Here is a 25,490-nt window from a genome sequence, read left to right on the forward strand (position 1 = left end):
ATAAAATAAAATAAAATAAAATAAAATAAAATAAAATAAAATAAAATTAGAAAGTTACATCTAACAGATGCAGAATACAGAACAAGTGTCACACTATTGACTAGAATTCAGAAATCCGGAAGTTGTTTAACTTACACATTCTAGAAAGCAGGAAGCTAGCAGTAGCTGTTAACTGTCCTGGCTACACACTTTAAGTGGAGATCACACCAAACACTAACTTGAAAAAAAACAATGTTACTAGTTTTTGTTGGTGTATATAGACGCCATCACCTGAAATTATTAACAGAAGACCACTTAGATATTAAAAGTGTGCTTATGGAGTTTGGGAGTATGCATGCCTGGCACACAAAATCCCTTTTTGTAACACACACAGGAAGCATGTGTTTTTGCTTTGGATATCGCCTTACCTGGGCTATAGAAAAGGTCAGGTCGTTCAAGAATGTCCCCTTCATGGATGTATGGCTCAATCCGATCATCACCATACAAGTACTGCTCGCTCTCATCCATTTGACGACTCTCTACCATCTCCAACCACTGAGAGTTATGCCAGCGAAACTTCTCACTCTGAATTTTCTTTGCCCATTCTTCATCATATTCCTATCACAAACAAATAGCGAGTGTCACGATGTAAGTTCACTTGCTTGGTGTTCAGAAATATTTTGCCATGAAGACAGACTCTTGAGGGCCTTCATTTGGGTCAGATGTAACATATAAAATACTTGTTTAGAATTGTGCCCCAGCCATAAAGAATAATTAAGTATAAGCTAACCATGTCGCTGAATGTGTTACCAATCCTTAATGTCATGGACAAATGCTATAAGTCTAAATTTCAGAAATTCACATTTAAATGTTTTCTAACTATTGTCAGAACATAGGTGAAGAATCTGACTCTGCTTCCAGGGAGGTCTGTGGTCATTATTATTTGTGGCAATCATGACAGGTGATTAGCATGACCTCTTCAGAAAATAGTAAAGGAAGGAAAACACTGCTAAAATTCTTTCTTTTAACTGATGACAAGGTTTACTTTAAAAATATACAGCACAGTTGAATTTTAATTTCATTCCATTAGAATTTTTTTAATGTTCATCTTGTTTCGACAACAGATTTCGTAAAAATGACAGTGGTCTAGTCACTGACATGTGTCTGTAATACTTAATGCAGAGAAAGTTCCTGGTTAAAAGACTGTGAAGGCAAATGATTAGAGGTCATGGAAGAACTTTATCTCTTTTTGTCTCATATGTTGTACCCATTTCCTTTTATATTTATTTTCTTCCTGAGATATAAAGCAAAATTATAAATGCATTTCTGGGGTAGTTTGAGATATTTTGGTATAGTCACGTATTATATAAATCTCAGATGAAGCTACACATATCTACTCCTCAAACATTTCTCTATTTTTATTTTTTGGTTCCGGGACCTGGAACACACTAGGTGGACCAAATTAGCCTTGAACTTGTGGGAGCACAGCCTGAGTTGTAGGGTTACAGGCATAGGCCAACACCTGTAACTTACTTATTACTTATTCATGGCAAACATATTTGACTGCTTTTCTTTTTCTAATTCCTGTGCTCCAGTCTACTTTCAACTTCGATGAGGTAAAAATTTTTATGTTCTGCATGGTGAGATCATGCTCTTCTGTGTCTGTTTAACTCATATATCACAGCACTATTCAGGTCTTTTCATGCAACAGCAAGCAACAGACTTTCATTTTCAATATGCCTGAATGACGTGCTGTGTTTGTGCTATGTTTTTTATCAACTCATGAGTTGGTGAGCAGTTGGGCTTTCACCTGGCAGATGCCTTAATACAGTACCTTCATTTCTTTTGGCTCTCACTTGGTAGTAAGACTGTAGGAAACATGATAAATCTATTTTAAGTATTTTGAGGCTACTTTTGATGGGCAGGAGAAAAGATGACAAAGACAGTGCTCAAAAAAAAAAGGCAGCAGTGATAAGTGAGTTACACGTGTTGGTCTGTACCTGTAACCCTACAACTCTTGATGTGTTCCCACAAGTTCAAGGCTAATTTGGTCTACTTTATCTCCATAGCTTCTGGTTTCCTCTGTCTTAGTTTCTAATACATTTGGTTAAAACACATTGAAAAGAGGTTAGGGTGTCCTTCAATGGCATTGTCATATTGGCCATGAGAAGTAAGAGGTAAACTAAAGTGACACTTGATGAAAAGCAGAGCAATTTTCAGACCACGGTGAGTTTCAAGTACAAAATCACCAATACAAAATATAAGAATAAATCTGAAAATTTACAGTAAATATATTATCATAACTTCCTGATTAAAACTGACGTATTCAATTTTGAGTTTCATATTGTCAATTAATCTCTTAAAAGTGTCAGATGTCAAATTGGGTATTTCACATTTCACATTTTAAAAACATAACATTTGCTTTCAACTGAAGGTGAAGACTGTTCTTTTGATGAAAGTACTACTAATGGCAATTTTATTATCAAATTAGGCTTTCCTTCTTTTTGTCTTTAAAAAGGTCTTTTTTAAAAAATTTTTTATTAATTACACTTTATTCATTTTGTATCCCCCCATAAGCCCCTCCCTTCTCCCCTCCCGATCCCACCCTCCCTCCCCTTTCTGCATGCATGCCACTCCCCAAGTCCACTGATAGGGGAGGTCCTCCTCTCCTTTCCTTTCTGATCTTAGTCTATCAGTTCTCATCAAAAGTGGCTGCATTGTCCTCTACTGTGGCCTGGTAAGGCTGCTCCCCCCTCAGGGGGGAAGTGATCAACGAGCAGGCCAATCAGATTATGTCAGAGGCAGTCCCTCTTCCCATTACTATGTAACCCACTTGGACACTGAACTGCCATGGGCTACACCTGTGCAGGGGTTCCAGGTCATCTTAGACCTATTTTTTATATAGATAAATGGCTTGCCTCACGTATTTATGTATAGCACATGTGAGCCTGCTGCCATTGAAGGTCAAAAAAGGGCATCAGATTCCCTGGAACTGGAGTTATAGTTGGTTGTGAGCCACCATGTGGGTGCTGAGAATTGAACCCTAGTCCTGGGCAAGAGTAGCCAGTGCTCTTAACCACTGAACCATCTCTCCACCTGTTTTCTTCTCTAGTAGATATCCATTAACAATTCTAATGGTGTCATTTGTTTCCTAATGTCATTTATGCAAAATTAAGAGCTATTCACAAACATTAATTGCTGTATTTTACTTTTGAAATAAACACTTATTATTAATTTGGCAGAATTTTTATTATTTGAAAGTTATCTTCCTCAGAGACTTGTGAGCCTTACAGAGTGCTCAGGTTCTCCAGGATCTGATTCTGGCATTGCCAGAGGATGATCTGGGAAGGCAGAGCTGGTGCTCCTTGCTCCAGGATGGATGGGGAGCATGAAGAGACAGAAAAAAGCAATATATACACAGTATCTCTCCTGCACCAAGAAGGCTCCTTATATTACTGCTGAATGAGGTGTGGTAATTGCTATCTGACTCATCCCACTGTGAAATCTACTGCAGTTCTCATCTGTTTTGACACTTGTCTCAGAGGTGGGAATGAGTGTTCTAGTTTCATTTCCATTACTGTGAGGAAATCCCCTCACCCAATACAACATCAGGAAGAGTTTATTTGCCTGACGATTCATTCCAAGAAAGACACAGAGGCAAGAGCATGAGACACCTGTCCACACCACAGTCAAGAACAGAAAGAAACAAGGGCACCCATGCTGCCTGCTTGTTCCTGGCAGTGGGGCTCTTGGAACAACAACAAAAATGAATAAGTGAGTGAATGAAATTCCAATTTTTTCAATCACACTTAGCTATATAATTTCCTCATTGACATGAGAACCTTCAACATTTACTTATCTCTTATCTACCCAATTATTCCATTGTGGACTTTAGGTAGTCTAATGGTCACTTCCATGTTCAAACTCTCAAACTGATTTTTCTTTTTATCAAAGATTTCTGATATTTTATTGGTAAAAATAGTATAGTTTCTCTTAGAAACTCAGAAGATTTCTGAGCCATTCCTAGTCAGTTTTGTATCACCAGTCTGCACAAAGCAGTCATTTTTGAAACACGGTTTTTTGAAAACCCATCTTTTCTTCCTTTTTATTCCTTGCCCAGAAGCCTCTTCTCTCCATTCAGCTGAGTTTCCATTTGACATTCGATGCTCCACTCTGGAAGCCTGCACCACACTTCTCTTTGGCTAAAACTAGCTAAGCCAAGTGGGATTTGAGCACTTTGCTTCAAGTACCATCTAGGGCCTTTCCAGCACCAACTATCTGCTGTTTGTGAGTCTCAGACTTGACATTCTCAGAGAATGCTCAGTCCAAATATATGAGACCGAATTGGGACTACAAAGAAATGATCACAAACAGATCCACCTTTGACCACTTGGAAATGATTCCCTGTGGAAAGAACTCTTCTATCTTCTTCTCCTTGGTGGTAAATTCAGAGATGAACTCTCTAAACCCCGTAAGATCATGTAAGATGGACAATTACTTTTATTAATACCCAAATACAAAATCTAACTCCTCTCTCTTTCTCTGAATAATTTCTTATCTCTTTATCTTTATTCAAATCACTTTTCAAGTAAATGTCCTTGTATAAGTTTGCTTTGGAAATTGCACAGGCAGAGATGGTCTCAACCCTGACAAATCTGGTGGAAAGAAGCCTCTTACAGTGATTTTTTTTCTCAGTTATTTCTTCCAAATCAGAAGTTTTACAAGAAATCTTCTACTCAGTGACTTTTGCCTTGTGTTGTATTACCAAATTTCTGTACTTTCTTTCATTAAAAAAATTGTTGTTAACTTAAAAAAAAAAAAGAAAGTTATCTTCCTTTCCTATAGTACCTACAATAAAACTTGTACTTAGAAATCAACAATAGGTCCAAATGCTATGCTTGTGTTGATATTAATGATGTGGTCACAATCATTAATTTAAAAGTGATGGCAACTTAGATATACATCTAGTCATTGGTTACAGATTGTCTGGATAAGTGAAATGATACATGAAAAATAGAAATCTTATGCTGAGAACACTTGGTACATGTCAGACACTGCTGATAAGTGACTCAAGTGAAAGCATTCTGAAATAGGTTCTGAAATTATTCCTGTTTTATAAATGCAAAATAGAAGGAGTAAAATACTGAGGTAATTTGCTTTGGGACAGCTGGTGAGGGCTATGGCAGAACTGTGGTTCTCTTGTAGTACAGAGAGATAATTAAACAGTATACACAGATATTTGTCAGCAACTGTACACTACAGTCTATTTCAAAGGAGAATAGAGTAAATGACCCTCAGGGTCAACCTCCAGCTCTAAGATATTGTTTGATTGAGTTGAATTGTTAACTAAGCAATGTTAAGCCTGGTAATTACATTAAATCATAATGTATTCTTACTATGTTCTCTCTGCTAGAGCTGTCCTTCAAAGAATATTGGGAAGGCAGCTTAAAAGTAATATACATGGAGAAGTTTTACTGGCTACAAATTTGGGTAGCTCAACTTGTTTTTCTAAAAATTGAACAAAGTACTATGCAATACACAGGTACTATAGACAGATTCCATGTGTTACTAAACATAACCTTGAACCTATTTAAAATGTGTATGACCTCAAGAAGAAACTGTCTAGTTCTACGAGGTTTCTGTTCTATGCTGAATTAAACTCATTTGCAAGAAGATACTATGTCAGAAGGGGCAGACTCTTTCAAGGTCCAATTACATGTCATTACAGAGTACGGAGGACTTAGCTTTCATTTTTTCCTAAGAGACTAGTTAGTCGCAAGTCACCTACAGTCCAAGACGATACATTATAACACTAGAAATCCTATTAATTCTACATGAAGTACCAGAATAAAGTGTTTCTGATATTTTATTTTATTTTTTACAAATGAGTGGCACACTTAAAAAAAATAACAGCTGATTAGTAACTTACTATATTTGGAAAAAAAACTAAAACTAACTTTCATTTATTTTCCCTTGAATATCTCAAAAAGATATCTTTTTGAGTATGGTCTGGTTGTATTACTGCAATTTAAGTGTCAAGCAAAGAAGTTGGGTTGGTGGTGTAAAAATAGTAATTACAATTCAGTCACTGCCCGGGGTATTTAAAACCATGGGCTGAGTTAAACCACCAAAAGCAAAACTTGAATCCTAGTAGCACTTGAGAATTGTTACAGATAAAGGTAAAAGATACACACCTACCATATCCATAAGGGGTAGTTACCCGAGTTATACTGAATAAAGAGAAAGATCCCTAATTACTCAGTTATTATACCGTACCACTGTGTAAGATTTTATCATCCTAACCCAATTAAAGAATTACATCTGCTCTGGCAAGATGGCTCAATAAGTAAAGGCACTGGCACCAATGCCTGATGACCCAAGTACAACAACTAGGCCCCACACAGCGAAAGAAAAGAAATGACTGCTCTAAGTTGTCCTCTAACATCTATGCTGGGGGTACATGTACACACACACACACACACACACACACACACAATTAAAAGTTAAGAATTAAGATATATAATAAAATGTATACGCATATAGCTCGTCACAATGAGCCTCATAACTTCAACTCCCCTTTAGCCTCTGCTCTGTTAACAGACATTGGATGTTTCTGTGTGTCTTCATGTTCACATGCGTGGGTGCACGTGCACTCATGTGCAGGGAGAGGGTCCTAACAGCCTCGAGTAGTGGGCCTCCTGCTGTCTACCTTGTCTTGGAGGCACGCTCACTCACTAGCCTGGATCACAGTGAACATTCTAGGCTGGCTGGCCAGTGAGTCCCTGCTTACCCAGTGCCACCATCCTGCCTTGTTAAAGTGGATCTTGGCGATATGAAGTCAGGTCTTCATACTGTCTGAGTTATCCCCCCATCTTTCCTCCTCTACAATGTAACAATTAATGAACTTGCATGAAAATTTTGAGTTTTTAAGAAGACTGTTTGATAAGAGCCCAAACACAGAAACCAAAAATATCAGTATCCATGGCTGACTTTTGAAACTCTTTTAGTAAAACAAATTTTTAATGCAGTGAGCATAGACTCTATGACAAATGCAGTGCATTCTTTTCAAATCTTTTCTTAAATGATAAGTTTATTACTGAATTGTCCTCTAGGCCTGACGCATCACAACATTACAAGGCATGACAAGCAATGGCAGATTGTACTGCCATTTTCATTTAAAATAAGATTTGGAATGGCGAGATGGCTCAGTAGCTAAGGGGTACTTGCAGCTAAGCCAGGTGACCTGAGTTTGATTTCTGGAATCTACACCGTTTAAAGGGTCAGCAAGCTGTCTGCTGTCCTCTGACCTCTGCATGCACCCTGTGATAAATAAGTAATGCTACACACATGCCTATACAAAATAAATAATATTTAAGTAAGTATTTATTCTGGTTTCATGTACATATCTGCAGTAACTAAAATGACCTTTGAGCGTCAGTACTGCACTCAACACAGGTCTAATTCCTACAACGAGCATACTGATTAATATGTGTATTACTGCTGGAAGGGTCACAGCAAAAACACTCTGGGGAAAAAAGCAAAGTTAGAAGGTAAGAGGAGAGAGGTCACTTGACAGTAAACTGTTCTCACTTAGGAAACGATATACTCCTCTGTTATGACATATCATGAATTAAAATGGCAAGAAATTTCAATCATGTTGATCAAGTTCACAAAAGTCTCCTTTTAAAACCTAAATCAGCTAGAACATTGCTTTCTGAAAATAGTTTGATCTCATTATAAGAGTATTTTTTTGTTGAAACCTGAAACATTATCCAAAATCACTCACAATATCTAAATCCCAGTGTGTGTGGGGGGGGGGGTTCATGAGTGCCATGGTGTGCACTCATAGAGGCCAGGGGCAACTGTTTCTGGCTCTCCTTGCACTATGTGGGTCCTGTGTATGGAGCTCAGGTCATAGGGCTTGGTGGCTAGTGTGTTTCCATGGGAGCCATCTGCCACACCTAAACTCCAATTTTAGTAGCTAATGTCGAAAATTACCATCATTTCAATTTAGATGCTAACTATGACACATTTTACAGACACCGAACATGTGTGACAGCTTCTAGTGAGCGATGACTAACTAATGTTTTCACATATTTAACAATTAAAGCATCTCAGAATGAAATATGTTATTTTATAACATATTATTCATTTAAATATCTTAAATTTGTTCCTTGGCAATAAATATTAGCTAGAAAAAAGTAAGGATTAGTTTGCTACAGATTCTGATGACTGGCTTTCTGCGTCTGAAAAATTTTATTATAGTTGCTAAAAAATTTAAGATTTAACTTAAATTTGTTAAGAGTATACTTAGCAAGCCAAGCAGTAGCTCTGGGTTTTATATTATAGGAGTGTTCAAGAGCATAATTTTAGATAACGAAATTCAAAGTAAATTGACAACCACTCCTTAATTAAAAATGTGACAGTCTAAAAGACACAGGAAGCTCTACAGCCCCAAAGCCCCACACAACAGACACACACCACAGCCCAGCTCCCCGATCCCACGGACACACAATTACCCTCTTTATATGATCCCTCTTCCATTTCACTGAAAAGCAATGAAATGCCTTGTATTCCAATAGATTCTCATTCTAGCCAACCACCCATAACTTCCCAAGAACATGCTTTAATAGCCATAGCAAAATCATCTTTTCCCTGTGTCTTAGAATCTGAAGTAATAATGTGATATGGTATAATACAAAAGATAATCAATTATCAGTCAAGAGACCTAGATCCCAATTATACCTCTGCAGCTAATTGAAGCATACATCTTGCTAAAAGATATGTTAATTATTTTCAGTCTCAGGTTTTTTACTTGTAAAAATATCAGGAGTTACTTAAGCTCTAATATTCTGTAAATAAAACTGTACAATAAATATCTTTTACTTCATAAAAGTGTTAAAAATTATCCAAAATAACTAAGAGTGCTGGCAGTACACAGCCTAGCAACCCCAAAAGAGTGGAGTCAAAAATTAATAAACTAAACATCCTACTCTCAATTCCCTATGGCATGCCTCTGGGATTCCTAATGCTCTTTCACATGCCCACTCTCCATCCCATACCAGAAAACAGCTAAAAGAATTTAAGCAGTTCAATACCAGCTAAGACAAATCCAACTCCATCAAGCCTTTGTAGGAATGCTCCAGGGAGACACTTCTCACCGTTGAAACACTCTTTTCATGAGTATCCCTGGGTTGTATCTTAAATTCTGATTCTACTCTGAATCTAAAGGAAAACATGCCTCAGGTTAATTTTCCCCTCTTCTCAGCTCCTGACAGGATGATCTTAGGCACGCAGGCTCCAGAAACTGATGTGTCACGGGAGACTAGCGGCTTGATTTTACATGGAGTGTGCCATCCTCTTTGAAGTCCTGCATCACCTTGTTTACTGTTTAACCACCGAAACGTTCTGAAGGCTTACCCAGCCTATTATCAGAGTCTGGGCATTATCAGGGAAACTCTTGTCACTGGCTTCCGTCACACCTTGTATCTGATTAACACACTCTAGGATAACACAGAACTACACCGGTCTGCTTTGTGTCTTGGAGCAATTGATGGGAAACAGATTTTTCTCCCTTCTTTAATCTGGCAGTCCCCTAATTGAGACTATACTATGGTTTATTTAATACAATTTTATACTAAATTAAAACCAGTCTAGAATAGTACAGTTTTTAAAGGCTAAGTAGCTCCAAAGGAGGCTTTTATAGCTTAAAATTTTTCTCAATAATATACATGTATTTATATTTATAATAAACATACATTTAATAAAGTTGTTGGCTTTTATGCATATACTACCTTTTGCATATATACTCAACACTAGGAACCTAGTGTGGACTTTTACAGAGTCTCAACCTAGGCAAATTTCAAAGCAGAACTTTAGGTATGATCATCTCAAGCAAACATTTGTTTAAAGTAACGAGGAGACTAACCTGTACGACAGCTTTTCAAATATGCCACTTTAGACCTCAAAGTAAAATACATAATTAAACAAAATTTATTTAAGGAAGAAACCATGAATTTTCTTTTTTAAAAATGCTTTGTTTGGGTTTTAAGTCTAACTGTGTAAATTAAATGAAAAATAAAGTGAGACATGTAAGAATCAGGGAAGGAATATATAAACAAACATATATTTTCTTTTGTTTAATTTCAAACAAGCTGGAAAAATATCCTAAATTGTATGTGATACAAAAATGAACTATAAAATAGGACCAACCAAAATTTGGTGTTAGTAATTTTATTGTATAAAATTAAGAAAAATTTAAAAAATGTAATTACACTGATAATTAAAATTTATCATGCCTGCAAACAGGAACCAGCTCTAGCTGCTTGGCAAGATGATTTGAAAATTTGTATCAACAGTTCATTTGAAAAATCCCTGCTCTTCGTCTACACTGAAATTACATGCCAATTAAAAGTGAGATCAAGGCTGAAGAGATGCCTCAGTGGGTAAAAGGCTCACTTATCTAGTGTGAGAACCCAATTTCAGAGTCCCAGAATCAACATAAAGATGGCTGCCACCAACTGCCTTTGCAGTCCAAGTGCTTCCAGAGCAAGATGGTAGGCGACACAGGAGAATAACCAGAAGCTTACGGGCTAACAAGATGCAGTGAACAAAAACACGTGTCTCAAATGAGGTGAAGAGTGAGGACCAACAACTGAGGTTACTCCAACACAGGTATTTACACACACAGACACACACACACACACACACACACACACACCACACAACATCCAAACACACATGCAACACACACACACAGGGTCGGGGGAGGGAAAGGGAGAGATTTTTAAAAGGTGACTACCCATTTTACTCAATTCTTAAGCATTCCCTGCTTCTTGAAAGACTGATTTCTAATCCTCACCCAATACATTTTTCTTTGTAATTTCAAGTATTGTCAGTTACATTTTAAAGTGTTCTCTTTGGTAGCAAGATTATTAAGCAAACCAGCTTTTCTGCCTGCCAGCAGCTTTCTTAGAAGTCTTTGTGAGGAAGTTAACAAATGTGGAGAGACTGCATTTATACCTTTTTTAGTTTATCTCATTTAAAAAGGTCAGCCCTATTCATTATAAACTTTTCTGCACTTACAATGTCTTACATGTCCAAGTTAAAATACTAGACCTGGTATTGATTAGAACACATTCACTCTGTTCATGAGCATAATTAGTAACTGAAAAAGGAAGAACTACCACTCAAAAATCTCAATGGCCCAAGTGTGTTAGCATGGAAGTACACACTGAGACACTGGTGGTTAGGAAGACAAAAGCTGTCAGGTTTTATAGAGAGCATAACCACACCTTCTGTTGTAAGCACGTGCCGTTGGCAGAGAACATCTATTGGCCATGTTCCATTGCTGTTCTGGGATGAGCAGCTCACGGGTCCACAGTGCAGATCCCAGGGTGCTCCAGAGTCTAGACTGTGGACTTGGACAGTAAGGGCTTTGCGCCGCTGAGTTCTGTATGCATGCTAGTTATTTTAGTGTCTGGCAACCACTATGTGCACAGTAAACACGCTTTAAATGTGTGACAACCCAGCCATGTCTGAAGAGGGATTTGTTTGCCTATTTGAGAGGAATTTTGAAGGTTCTCGAAAACTTCACATGGAGGTGAGGAAATACCAAGGGCATGTGTGTAACTTGAGGTTTAGAAGCTCTGTAGACAGATGTGTAAGTTCTCTCCCTTTCATGATTTCCAAGGCCCAGAACAAAGGACAATGCTCTGCTGCCCTAAAGTCTTAGAAGTCCACATAGCCATGTTCTCTCAGAAGGGCTCCCTGCTCATCCCTGCACTGGACCGTCTGCACTATGGTTGCTAAGCTACAAGCAACCCCAGTTGCACAGCGACAACTTAGTGTTCCACCAGTGAGAATGCACTATGTAACACAACCGTCTTTGCTTCACAAGGAACCATCGCACATTTCAATTCATGAGCTAAGGCCTCTGGCCCAGCTATACTAAACAAATGATGATAGCAGTATTTATGAAATTTGGGGGTCAAATCCTTCACTGAAGATGGCACATTTCCCTAAGGCATTCACTATTTAGTTTTGCTATTGTTATTCCACATTACCTGTCCTGAGTGGCAAATAAGTTTTCCTTAAATACAAATGATCTTTAGCTATAAAGATCCTATCTACATTGTTAATTTTTAATTTAAAAATTAAATTATGATATAATAGTTATTGTAGGAAACAAAAATATAGCAGTGAAAGCATCCTAAAAGGTCATCCATTCCTGTCACAGGTGGGTTTCTAACAAGGTCCATAGAGCATTGACTATTCAGCCATTATTACTTAGCATTGCAAGAGATTTTACATTGTCCCTTGATGTCTTTGAGATTTTCCACTTTGCTGTTCACAGTCAATGTTTCTCCTGCTTCAAATTATGCCAAGCTTCTTTTAGTTCTAAAATAGATTTAAGATGAATAGTTTGCATCCTCTATTGTGGTCATGGTGTCCGGCCTCAAAGAACCAAAGACTGGCAGCTTTTGTGCAGGTAGAACAATGCATTAGGATGGCTTGCTGCAGATTATTAAGAAAGAGTGGGCAGAGATGGTGGATGACTAAAAGGAAGCAGGGTTATCAGGACACAACAGCAGGATTGTAAATATGTATTTAGGCGCACAAGACCTGTACAAGCCAGACAAAAACCCAGCATGGGGGAATGTTGGGGCACAAAATCCCATGCCTACCTTTTGGTAAGTGATAGTTCCTGAGAGAGGGCATTTTATCTATTTAATGGTGTGGCCCCTGGTAGGTCTAACCCATTTAGTCGATGGCCCCACACTTAAGTGGTCCTGAAGGAATTCCTCTTGTACTTCAGGACTAAAATGTCCTTCTCTTTCTTGGTCTATAGTTTACTTTTCTGGGACACTGCTCCATAAATACAAAAGGGTTCCCTCCCTTCCCCGCTTAGTTTCTGTGTTGGCCCCAAATAGCCTAAACTAAGGCTCAAAACGGAGACCCTCAGTCTAATGTTCTATACCACTAACTTTTAGAAATCAGATTGCTATCTGACCACCTCGAGAAGTCAGGAGAAAGATGATAGCTGAACTTATCAAATGGGCCACTTTCTTTCAGCATGACAATGGTGCTGTTACTGCCTTTACCATGATACACAAAGACTGATGGAAACAGCATGAAGGTAACTAGTTACCTACGACTGTACTGATCTCCTTCCTACCCACCGTGTCCATAAATTACAAGGAAAGGAACAGAAATGACCAGCTGTGTTTCCTTTGTTTCTGCTTACCCCCTGCTGCCTGTGAAGTCAACCTCTGCTGCTCAGTGTGTTGGAATTCTGTCTACTTAATAGAGTAAGTGTCTATAGCCACTCATACGGTTTATTTTTTATTTTTGTTTTGTTTTGTTTTTTCAACTCAGGGTTTCTCTGTGTAGCCCTGGCTGTCCTGGAACTCACTTTGTAGATAAGGCTGGCCTCAAACTCACAGAGATACCCCGACCTCTGCCTCCCGAGTGCTGGCATTAAAGATGTGCACCACCAGGCAACACTAATGAGAATGATGGGTTAAAAAAAAGTGAATGGGGATACAAAGTTGGGTTGGTATGAAATAGGGAGGTGAATCTGGATGGAGATAGAAAAGTGGGTCAAATGTGAATATGATCAAAACACAATGCATAAAATTTTCAAATAATAAGTATTTTAAAAAGATACTTTGCTCCTCAAATTTCTTCCAAATGATGATACCCAGAAAACTAGGAGTATAATTTTGGTCTGAGGTTAAAAATTGAGTTTCTCTCTTTTTTTCTTTTCATTCTTTCTTGTTCTTCTTTCTTTTTTTCTTTTTTTCCTTTCTTTTTCTTTCTTCTTTCTTTCCTTCTTTCTTTCTCTTTCTCCTTCCTTCCTTCCTTCCTTCCTTCCTTCCTTCCTTCCTTCCTTCCTTCCTTCCTTCCTTCCTTCCTTCCTTTCTTCCTTCCTTCCTTCCTTCCTTCCTCTCTTCTCTTCTCTCTCTCTCTCTCTCTGTCTCTGTCTCTCTTTCTTTCAAGACAGGGTTTCTCTATGTAGCCTTGGCTGTCCCAGACTCACTTTGTAGAACATGCTGGCCTTGGAATCTGCCTGCCTCTGCCTTCCTAAGTGCTGGGAATAAAGGCAGCTGCCACCATGCCCAGCTAAAAATTGAGTTTAAATTAAAATAAGTTATTATAAAATCAAAACATGGATCATTTCATTAACAAGGTATTTTCCCAGGAGAAAAGGCAATTTCTTTTTTACTATTTAAAGGTACTTTAACTTTAAAGCTTTTCAGTTAATTGTCCTATGTTGTAAATTGTCATAGCATGAAAAATTTTTAAAAATTCCAAATTAATCCAGTCTATGGGGCTTTAGATATTAACTATGAGCAGTAATATATTTGTCTAAAATACATATTTGGAATAATAATTCCAATAATTAATTCCAATAATTAATAATAATAAAAAATAATAATAATAATAATAATAAGCAGGCTATCTTCTCATGTCACTTAAAATCAAAATGAAAAAAACAACACAGATATTTAGCTCTCCGAAAAAAGGAAAAGGTTGGTCCAAATAATTTACGTACAAATTCCTCAGCTAGGTTTTTTTTTTTTTTTTTACTTTAAAACAGATTTTTATTAACTTTCTTGATAATTTCATACAAAATATTTTGATCATAATCATCCCCAATCTCCTCCCCTTAACTACTTTCAAATCTACTTCAATTTCTCTAGCCCCCAACTCCATGTTTTATTTTATGTTTTTAATATATATGTTTTTTTTTCTTTCTGCTTCAGTTCCTGCTTTGGCTTCTTCACATCTCAGTTAGAGTCTATCACTGAACATATTTCTTTTAATTTTTTTTTATTTATTACAATTTATTCACTTCGTATCCCAGCTGTAGCCCCCTCCCTTGTCACCTTTCAATCTCAACTTCCCTTCTTTTTCTCCTCTCATGTCCATTCCTCAGTCCGATGATAGGGAAGGTCCTCCTCCCCTTCCATCTGACCCTAGCCTATTAGGTCTCATCAGGAGTGGCTGTACTGTCCTCCTCTGTGGCCTCATAAGGCTTCTCTGCCTCAGGGGGAGGTGATCAAATAGCCAGCCACTGAGTTCATGTCAGAGATAGTCCCTGTTCCCCTTACTAGGGAACCACTTGGAGACTGAGCTGCCACGGGCTACATCTGTGCAGGGATTCTAGGTTATCTCCATGCATGGTCCTTAGTTGGAATATCAGTCTCAGAAAAGACCCCTGGGCCTAGAATTTTGGGATATGTTGCTCTCCTTGTGGAGCTTCTGTCCCCTCCAGGTCTTCCTATCTCCCCCTTCTTTCATAAGATTCTCTGCACTCTGCTCAAAGTTTGGCTATGAGTCTCAGCATATGGTTTTATACCCTGTTGGGTAGAGTCTTTCAGAGGCCCTCTGTGGTAGGTTCCTGTCTTGTTCCCCTCAGCTAGGTTTGAGTGTTTGTTCAAGTTAAGTATAAAATACACCATGTGTTAATTTGGCTCTAGTCTGTAAAGCAATCTCTAAAAATCAGAGCTGTTGCTGCAAACCAAGAGGCCAAAATCTTAAATGGTTCACTGAGATTATTTAGCATATCTGTTTTTTTTTAAAGCAGCTGTATTATAGATGTATACATCAAATTGTCATTTTCTAAAAGTCAAAGACTGAATTATGATCAGAGCTTCTACCCAAGCAAGGAGAATCATGTTTTTAGAGTCTGTTATAATTCTCTACTGTCTAGCTAAAGTTGGACCTTACAGTTTAATAGCAGAAAGGTAAAATAACTATGTTTTCAGTAGAACAGAGTATGTTTCCATACCCTGGTGCCTCCATTGGCTCTGCTGGATTTCACTTTGAAGAAACACAACCTGGAAATGAGCCAGTTGAACAGCACAGTTGGGCTTCCAAATTACATTAATCAACCACATGTGAATATTAAATAAGTCTATTTAAAAAGTAAGTTATTCAGATGCACATTTTCCAGTGTAAACAAACAACTGTCATATGGCATCGTATCAAATAATGATTTTGCATTATTACCAATGCAGAGATTTACAGAGAGAGTTAGTGAACTAAGTCTTTCAAGACTTGTTTGGATTGTCCTTTTAGACTAACTTGGAAGTGATCTGACTGTGCACTGCAGGGAGCCACATAAACACACCACGCTGCTATATCACAGCTTAATTTTACACATTCTTCTTTGAAATTTTCACGACAAGAAAGCTCTTTACCATAATTAACACTGTTTTCTCTGTGGCTTTACAGGTTAATGCTGACTATAAGTTATAAGTCTCTTCAGGGAGGAAGGGGTCAACAAAGTAAAATGAAGGCTGAAAAAGCTCACTGGACTTAGGGAAATGAATGCCTGTTTGTTTTGCTTTGTTTTAATGAGTATCTTTTTAAAAAATATTAATTGTATTTATATATTTATTTATTACAATTTATTCACTTTGTATCCCCCTTTGCAGTCCCCTCCCTCAACTCCTCCCAGTCCCACTCTCCCTCTTTGTCTCCCCCCTATGCCCCTCCCCATGTCCACTGATAGGGGAGGACCTCTTCCCCTTCCATCTGACCCTAGCCTATCAGGTCTCATCAAGGCTGGCTGCATCATCTTTCTCTGTGGCCTGGCAAGGCTGAAGGCTGAACCCCCGCATCAGGAGGTGATCAAAAAGCCAGTCTCTGAATATCATTTTAATACATTAGTGGAAGCAGAAGTCAAAATTCACATAAAGGATGTTAGAGGAAGTTGAGGGAATGTTAGAGGATGTTGAAAAGATGCTAGAGGAAGTGAGGGAATAAGGTAAAATATAGACCCAAAGATAAAATCAGTAATCTGTGGCTGCAGAAAAGTAGGGAGGCTACAGTGTCTAGAAAGGTGTTGTGTATGAAGTAAAATACATAGAAGGTGAACTCAGATTGTGTATTTAACCGGAATAAAATATTTTATCTGTAACACTTTCATGTTTTGTGCCAGTTATTTTTACATTAAGGTTATCTTTAGAGTTAGCATTCATTTACATTAAAAAAAAACACCTACTGTGCCAATCTAAACATATCTTCCTTTTCTCAGTAGTGGCAACTGCAGCATGTTCGGGTCATGTACGACACTGACAGCTCACTGCTGACCTCACTGTTTACAAAGATGCACACATGTGGAACTTTACGATGTCCCTTGTTCTTATAGCACATATTTTATATGCAATTACATTGTGATAGATTTTAAAATTGTATATATAGCATTAAATACACAAAATATTTTATGTTTATAAGTTCCATAGCCATTCCTATCAAGCTATGATATATTGGTAAAGAGTTCACATATATGTCTGTAGAAATGTGTGTGTGTGTGTGTGTATATATATATATATATATATATATATATATATATATATATATATAGTCTCTATTATGACTTAGATCAAAGCTAAAACAACATTGTATTAATATAATTCAAAATCATTCTGAAGTACTTAGTCCAGTCTAAAAACCAGCTGACATCAAATAAGAATTTCTAAAATAAAATTGGGGAAATTCACAAGAAAATTTCTGCTGTTAATTTTCTACTTCACAGTAAAATCACTAACAGAAATATTAACTTAATTTATTTTCAATAAAGCAAGTAATTGGTTTTCAAAAAAATGTTTATCAACTTGTTTAAAGAGGTTGTTAAAGCTCCCCAAATCCACAAAGAACTCCATAGTGGCATCCTAACCTTTTTGAAGAAATCTTTAAGATCAGTCAGTTTCTAACCTAAGATGTACCTCATCCCTCTACTAATATAAACTTCAAAACAACCCAGTATCAACAATAACATACAAACTTTTGTATTTCCAATTATTTCTAAGTGCCTTATAAAACTAGTCTATGCATAGAACAAAAATGATCAAAAATTGAAAAAATACTTTAAACAAAAATTGATTCATTTTATAGGCATTGTCATACATGCTTCTAAAAAGAAATAATTCTAGGATGACACAAAGATCAGACTATGAACTGTAACCATGTACAAACCTCTTAAAGAGCCTATGGTTATAAGATGAAGCCAAAAGACCTAACTTGGATCATAGAATTTTCTAGAGCTTAGCAGAATACAAAGTTGTGTTAACATCAACAGTTCAAGTTAGGTTAACAATGTGTTCTCTTTCACAAAATAAAATCAGTATAATTTTTATAGAGAAAATACTTACTGCGATAATATCTAATGTGTTATCACAGACTTTCCGGATTTCATTGTTTTTATCATGCATCAGGTCTATGAGATATGCTGGAGCTTCTGAGTAAAAGTGGTTAAGGACACAAAACAATTTGAGATTATATCTCTTTAGTCATATAGAAATTATATACATCATTATGGCAGCATAGACCACCCACAAACACAAACACACACACGTCAGAAAAAAAATCAATTGCTTTCTTTATCTGTCATGACCATGATATTCAGGTAAACTTATTTTATATGAAAATGAGTAAGAACAAATAATGACTCAGTCAAATCTCATATAGTTGCTATAAATGGAGACATAATATGTCATTTTAAATAATATATTTTAAAACAGAAGAACTTAAGGAAATAAAGAAACATATGACAAATATAAGTCATAATTTTAAAAAACCCCAGAGAAACAAAGAGAGTTCGACACAGAACATGAAAGAGAACCCTGAACATAAACACAATAGACTCCTCAGAGAAGTTCAAGGCAGATGGTAAGACAACTTCTCTATCAGGGGCCTCTCTCAGCAAATGGGCTAGGCTGGCTAGCCAGTGAGCCCCAAGGTTCACTTAACTCCTTCCTAGCACTGACGTTGCACGCTCACACCATCATATCCACTGTTTTCTGTGGGTTCTAGGAAATGAACTTAGGTTCTCAAGCTTGCAAGACTAGCAGTCTTGAGCACTTGTGAGCTGTCTTCCTGGACGCCTGGCCAATCCTTACTGTGTTTAAATTTTCCAACCTTTTCTGTTTACATATAACATTACTACATAATAATACCTCATTATGAGTGGATATCATTTCAAAAGAATAACAAAAAGAATTTCAAGCAAAGACAGAAGCCAAGAAAACTGAACAATATATAAATTTTATGTAAGTATTGGTTGTTTTTTTTTTTATTAATTACACTTTATTCATTTTGTATCTCCCCATAAGCCCCTCCCTCCTCCCCTCCCAATCCCACCCTCCCTCCCCTTTCTGCATGCATGCCACTCCCCAAGTCCACTGATAGGGGAGGTTCTCCTCTTCTTTCTGATCTTAGTCTATCAGTTCTCATCAAAAGTGGCTGCATTGTCCTCTACTGTGGCCTGGTAAGGCTGCTCCCCCCTCAGGGGGAAGTGATCAACGAGCAGGCCAATCAGATTATGTCAGAGGCAGTCCCTCTTCCCATTACTATGTAACCCACTTGGACACTGAACTGCCATGGGCTACACCTGTGCAGGGGTTCCAGGTCATCTCCACAAATAGTCCTTGGTTGGAGTATGATTTTCTGGGAAGTTCCCTGTGTTCAAATTATCTTGTTCTGTTGCTCTCCTTGTGGAGTTCCCGTCCCCTCCAGCTCTTACTATTTCCCACTTCTTACATAAAATTCCATTCACTCTGCCCATCAGTTGGCCATCAGGCCCAGCATCTGCTTTGACAGTCTATACTGCAGAAGCTTTCATAGGCCCTCTGTGGCAGGTTTCAAGGTTGTTTCCTGTTTTCTTCTGGCTTTCAGAGGCCCTCTGTAGCAGGTTCCGAGGTTGTATAAGTATTGGTTTTTAAAAGGCAATAATTAAAATGTTAAGTTGTATGGAAATCTGTTATTTTGTAATACACGCACACTCACACTGATCTGAAGGGTGATACTCTGGACATCTACATAATATTGCTTCTAGAGGCACTGAGTTACTAAACAAAATCCCCAAGGCCGGGTATGGGACACTGCCTGATTTATTATTGGTCAGAGAGAGGCCACTGAGGCCTCCAAAACAATGCATACTTTTGTTATTACTGTTAGTTGCACACAACAACCAGATGATAAGACCTCACTGCTGAAGACAAAACACACCTTGGATGCAAGATACAGAGATGTTAAGTGGCAACTGCGCTAGGAATCGTGCTTAGGGGGTTGGAGATAGCAGAAGTGCTGCGTGCGCTGCGCACCTCACACATGGCACCTCACACCGACAGCCTACCGTCATTTCCTAGGTTAGCCTTAGTGTGCACACGTTTGCCCATGGTCTCTTAGGTGAACCGAGGTTTCACACTGGTGGCATGCTGGGCATTCATAAAGGTTCTGCAGATTTCAGGTTTCTTTTAATCCCACACGAATTTCAGGTAATTCCCAAAGGAAAGCTTGCCATCTACTTTCAGTTCAGTGTCTGCTGTTTCCTCCAGCATTTCAAGATTTGAAAGAAAACACCCAACACGAATGATTTTATATTGTAAATTGAGGTTATGGTATTTCGAACACTGAAAGGATACGTGTTTCCTTGATTATGACATCTCTTGTGGCCTGATGGAAAACCATCTGGTAGAAGACATAAATTATCTGACACACAAATTCATCATCTTCTTGCTGAGCTGAAAGGAAACAGAAACTTACATGACAGAATTCTCTACGTACACACCGAACTGAAAACTTTTGGAAACAACAGAGTGATGGTCACATGCACACAAATAACAGCACTTGATTTAACTTCTTCCCCTCCCTCATGTCGGTTTCACATGGAAAAAGCATTTAAAAAAATTCTTTATTAGAAATTGGACGACTGGGGTGGTATGTGGTTCACTGGCGAAGCACTTGCCTAGTATGCATGACGACCTGGGTTTGATCCCCAGAAGCACAGGAAAAGAAAGTGGACTATTATAAAAATATTTTGTTGAACAATATTTACTCAGTTAAACTTTACACATATTGGCATAGAGGAGGTAATTTAGTTTCAATCCAACTATTATAATAAAATGCTATTATAAAGGCTAATTATAAATATATTTTATGCTAATAATTGTAAATAATAAATGTTTAATGCTATGAATTTGTAATTGACATAATTACTTAAAGAAATCTAATCGAAATATAATTTATGGATTCAGCAATTTTGCTAAGACATGCTAGAAACATGTTTCCTGGATAACACAGTGTCTAAGTAGCCAGGTGAACTGAACTGTGGGCCTCTTACAGTCTGATCTGTCTGACGTGATCTCCATAACTAGTTTTCTAAATTACTCAGGCTAGCGATCGTTTTCTTTCACTACACTATTAGCTCTAGGGGGTTTTCAACACTGAAAATAACTTTCTCTTCCCTATATTGTTCCTAAGAAAGTATATGTTTATTTCCCTGTAAAAGCTCACATTAGTGAATATTTAAGCACAATAAAACTCCCAGCTGGCTATTAATTCACTTTAAATATCTTAGCTCTCTCAGTCAAATTATAGCAGAACATCCTAGGACATGGGCTACTTTCTAACTTCCTGCAGCTTCACAAGATCGTCCTCTTCTGCCATCATTTTCTTTTTTCTTCCTTTTCCTTCTTCTTTCTCTTTTTCTTTCTTTTCTTTCTTCTTTCTTTCTTTCTCTCTTTCTTTCTTTTTTTTATAAATTGCAGTTTATTCACTTTGTTTTCTAGTTGTAGCCCCCTCCCTCATTCCCTTCCAAACCCACTCTCTCTCTTTGTCATCTCCCATGCCCCTCCCCAAGTCCACTGATAGGGAGGTCCTCCTCCCCTTCCATCTGACCATCCTAGCCTATCAGGTCTCATCAGGAGTGGCTGCATTGTCTTCCTCTGTGGCCTGGTAAGGCTGGTCCCCCCTCAGAGCGAGGGTGATCAAAGAGCCAGCCACTGAGTTCATGTCAGAGATAGTTTCTGTTCCCATTAAAAGGGCACCCACATGGGCTACATCTGTGCAGGGATTCTAGGGGTTCTAGGTTATCTCCATGCATGGTTCTTGGCTGAAGTATCATTCTCAGAAAAGACCCCTGGGCCTAGAATTTTCTGATATGTTGCTCTTCTTGTGGAGCTCCTGTCCTCTCTAGATCTTCCTATCTCCCTCTTCTTTCATAAGATTCTCTGCACTTTGCCTAAAGTTTGGCTATGAGTCTTAGCATCTTCTTTGATACCTTGCTGGATAGTCTTTCAACAGCCCTCTGTGGTGGGCTCTTGTCCTGTTCCCTGTTTTCTCCCTCTTCTGATGTCCATTCCCTTTGCCTTTCTGCATGAGGATTGATAATCTCACCCAGGGTCCTCCTTGCTTAGCTTCTTTAGGTGTACAGATATTAGTGTGTTTATCCTATATTATATGTCTAATATCCACTTATAAGTGAGTATATACCCTGTGTGTCTTTCTGCTTCTGGGATACCTCACTCAGGATGATCTTTTCTAGTTCCCACCATTTGCCTGCAAATTTCATGACTTCTTTGTTTTTAATTGCTGAGTAGTATTCCATTGTGTAAATGTACCACAATTTCTGTATCCATTCCTCAACTGAGGGACATCTGTTTTGTTTCCAGATTCTGGCTATTACAAATAAAGCTGCTACAAACAAGGTTGAGCAAATGTCCTTGTTGGATATATGCCTAGGAGTGGTATAGCTGGATCTTGAGGTAGCATTATTCACAATTGTCTGAGGAGGTGTTAGATTGATTTCCAAAGTGGTTGTACAAGTTTACATTCCCACCAGTAGTGGAGTAGGGTTCCCCTTTCTCCACATCCTCTCCAGCATGTGTTTTTGATCTCAGTCATTTTGATGGGTATAGGGTGAAATCTCAGGGTTGTTTTGATTTGCATTTCCCTGATGACTAAGGACGTTGAACATTTCTTTATGTGTTTCTCTGCCATTCAATATTCCTCTATTTAGCTCTTTACCCCATTTTTCAATTGGATTACTTGATTTGTTAGTATTTCACTTTTTGAGTTTTTTATATATTCTGGATATTAGCCCTCTGTCAGATATAGGGTTGGTGAAGATCCTTTCCAAGTCTGTAGGTTGTCATTTTTCTGACGACAGAGTCCTTTGCTTTACAGAAACTTTTCAGTTTCATGAGGTCCCATTTATTGATTGTTGATCTTAATAATGCCCTTCACAATAGCCAATAATAACATAAAGTACCTTGGTGTGACTCTAACCAATCAAGTGAAAGACCTGTTTGAAAAAACTTCAAGTCTCTTTAAGAAAGAAATTGAAGAAGATATCAGAAAATGGAAAGATCTTCCATGCTCATGGATGAGTAGGATTTACATAGTGAAAATGGCCATCCTGCCAAAAGCAATCTACAGATTCAATGCAATTCCCATCAAAATACCAACACAATTCTTTTTTTTTTCCCGCTCCCTCATTCCCTCCTCAACTCCACACTCCCTCCCTGGTCTCCTCCCTGCCCCTTTCCAAGTCCACTGATAGGAGAAGACCTTCTCCCCTTTCATTTGACCCTGTTTTATCAGGTATCTTCAGGGCTGGCTGCAAAGTCCTCCTCTACATACCTTGAAAGAACAATTCTCAACTTCATATGGAAAAGAAAAAACCCAGAATAACTAAAACAATCCAATCCTGTACAACAATAGATTGTTTGGAGGTATCTCCATCCCTGACCTCAAGCTGTACTACAAAGTAATAGTAATAAAAACTGCATGGTACTGGCAGAGAAACAGAATAGTGGATCAATGGAATCAGAGAGAAGACCCAGAAAAAAGCCCACACAACTATGGATAGTTGATTTTTGACAAAGAATATCAAAACCATACAATGGAAAAAAAGACAGCATCTTTAACAAATGGTGCTAGTCTAACTGGATTTCTATTATGTAGAAAAATGCAAATAGATCCATATTTATCACCCTGCACAAATCTAAAGTCCAAATGAATCAAAGACCTCAACATAAAACCAGACACACAAATCTGTTAGAAGAAAAAGTGTGGAGGAGCCTTGAACTCATTGGCACAGGAGACAACTTCCTGAACAGAACATCAAAAGCACAGGTTCTGCCTTCATTTTCAACCCCAACTACCTCATTTCTTTTAATTATTTCTAGCCTGAAAACTCTGAGAATGATAGATGAAAGTAAACACATACCTACTACATCTTTGAAATGGAATACTTTAAAATTTGACTATATAATTAGACAGTCTTCTTAAAATATTAAATTACAAAGCAAAAATATAAAAGCTCAAAAAAGATGTAAAAGGCTTACACAGGTAATTCGTTTTATTAGCTATGCCTGACTTAAATGGCCAATAACCACAAACTAAAGTTTAATTTCATTCATTACTGGGGCAATTTAAATAAGCACTACAAGGAGACTATGGTAGGGAGGCTGCAATTAATGGACTGAAAATGTGCAGAATTGGGGTGACAAAGAGACGCTCTGACTATCTTGTACTGGTGACTGGACTGAAAACTCTCACAACTCCACTGGGAAAAAGACTGGCAACTCTCTGATTCAGCAATTCTACTCTGAGGTACACACGTAACAGAAATGAGCACAAATGCTAATGGCCAAAGGAAAGGTTTGAGAAATGATTTCTATAATAGTTACCATTCTCAGTGCCCCACACCACAAACCCCATTAGTGGACAAACATAGGAATATATTTATAATATAATACTGTATACAGCGATGACAAAGAGCAGGTCTATATGTAACACAGATGGATCTATAAATATAAAACAGGATAAATCAGCCAGATTTTAATTACACAGTTAAACCCCAAGCAAAGGCAACTTATCAGTGATACAACTCATGACTAGAAAGGTAAGTATGTTTACTCTGATACAGATCCTAGCTTCAATTCTGTGTTTTAACATGCAGCAGACGCAGAAGCCAGAAACTCGAAAGGAGCCCTGCAGGGACATGTAAAGGAAGAAGAAACAGTACATCATACTTGAAATCAAAGTAGTGAAATGAATACTGCAGTGGAGAGGCAGGGAGGGACATGGGAGAAGGCTAACCCAAAGGAAAGAGAGATGAAAAGCTGCATGCAAACCTACTATCCCATAGCACAACAACAAAGATAAATGGAAGAATAGTAGAACACATATACAATGGAAGAAGAAGGCTGAATACTAGGGATTAAAGGAGTAAGTAGGGAAGAGGGCTGGGAAATAGAAGAAAGAAGCAGGTAATGAGTAGGTTAATCAAAACTAAGGACATATGAAAAAGCTTTATTTAAACTCAATAGTTAGTGAGCCAATTTCAAAATGCTACTTAGAAAACAAAACAAAACAAAACAAAACAAAACAAAAGGTTTGGTTATGAGTCTTAATATCTGCTTTGATACACTGCTACTCATAACCAAACCTTTGGCAGAATGCAGGGATTCAAAAGGGGGGGAGGGCGGAGTTAATACAACATGGAGAAGACAGGAGTTCCACAAGGACCAAATATATCTGGGCACAGGGGTCTTTTATGAGACTGTTTCTCCAAACAAGGACCATGTATGGATGCAACCTAAAGCCCCTGGCAGCTCAGTAGCCAAGTGGGTACCCTAATAAGGGGAACAGGGACTGTTTCTGACATGAACTCAATGGCAGGCTCTTTGACTACCCCCCCCCCCCCCCCCCCC

General features: G+C 37.9%; 1 protein-coding gene across 2 annotated transcripts in view; it reads right to left on the bottom strand.

Moving 5' to 3' along the window:
- The window catches only part of Kifap3 (kinesin associated protein 3), a 135,840-nt gene that overhangs the window by 35,144 nt on the left and 75,206 nt on the right, over positions 1 to 25,490 (bottom strand). For both annotated transcript variants that reach the window (XM_055624497.1, XM_055624498.1), the window contains exons 16-18: positions 20,415 to 20,513; positions 18,144 to 18,229; positions 408 to 597 (exon numbers count right to left, since the gene is read on the bottom strand). In XM_055624497.1, coding sequence (XP_055480472.1) covers positions 408 to 597; positions 18,144 to 18,229; positions 20,415 to 20,513 — 375 coding nt within the window. The remainder of the gene's footprint in view (positions 1 to 407; positions 598 to 18,143; positions 18,230 to 20,414; positions 20,514 to 25,490) is intronic.

This window comes from Psammomys obesus, unplaced genomic scaffold (genome assembly GCF_907164565.1).
Source record: "Psammomys obesus unplaced genomic scaffold, mPsaObe1.curated_primary_1811, whole genome shotgun sequence".
NCBI classification, from domain to species: domain Eukaryota; kingdom Metazoa; phylum Chordata; class Mammalia; order Rodentia; family Muridae; genus Psammomys; species Psammomys obesus.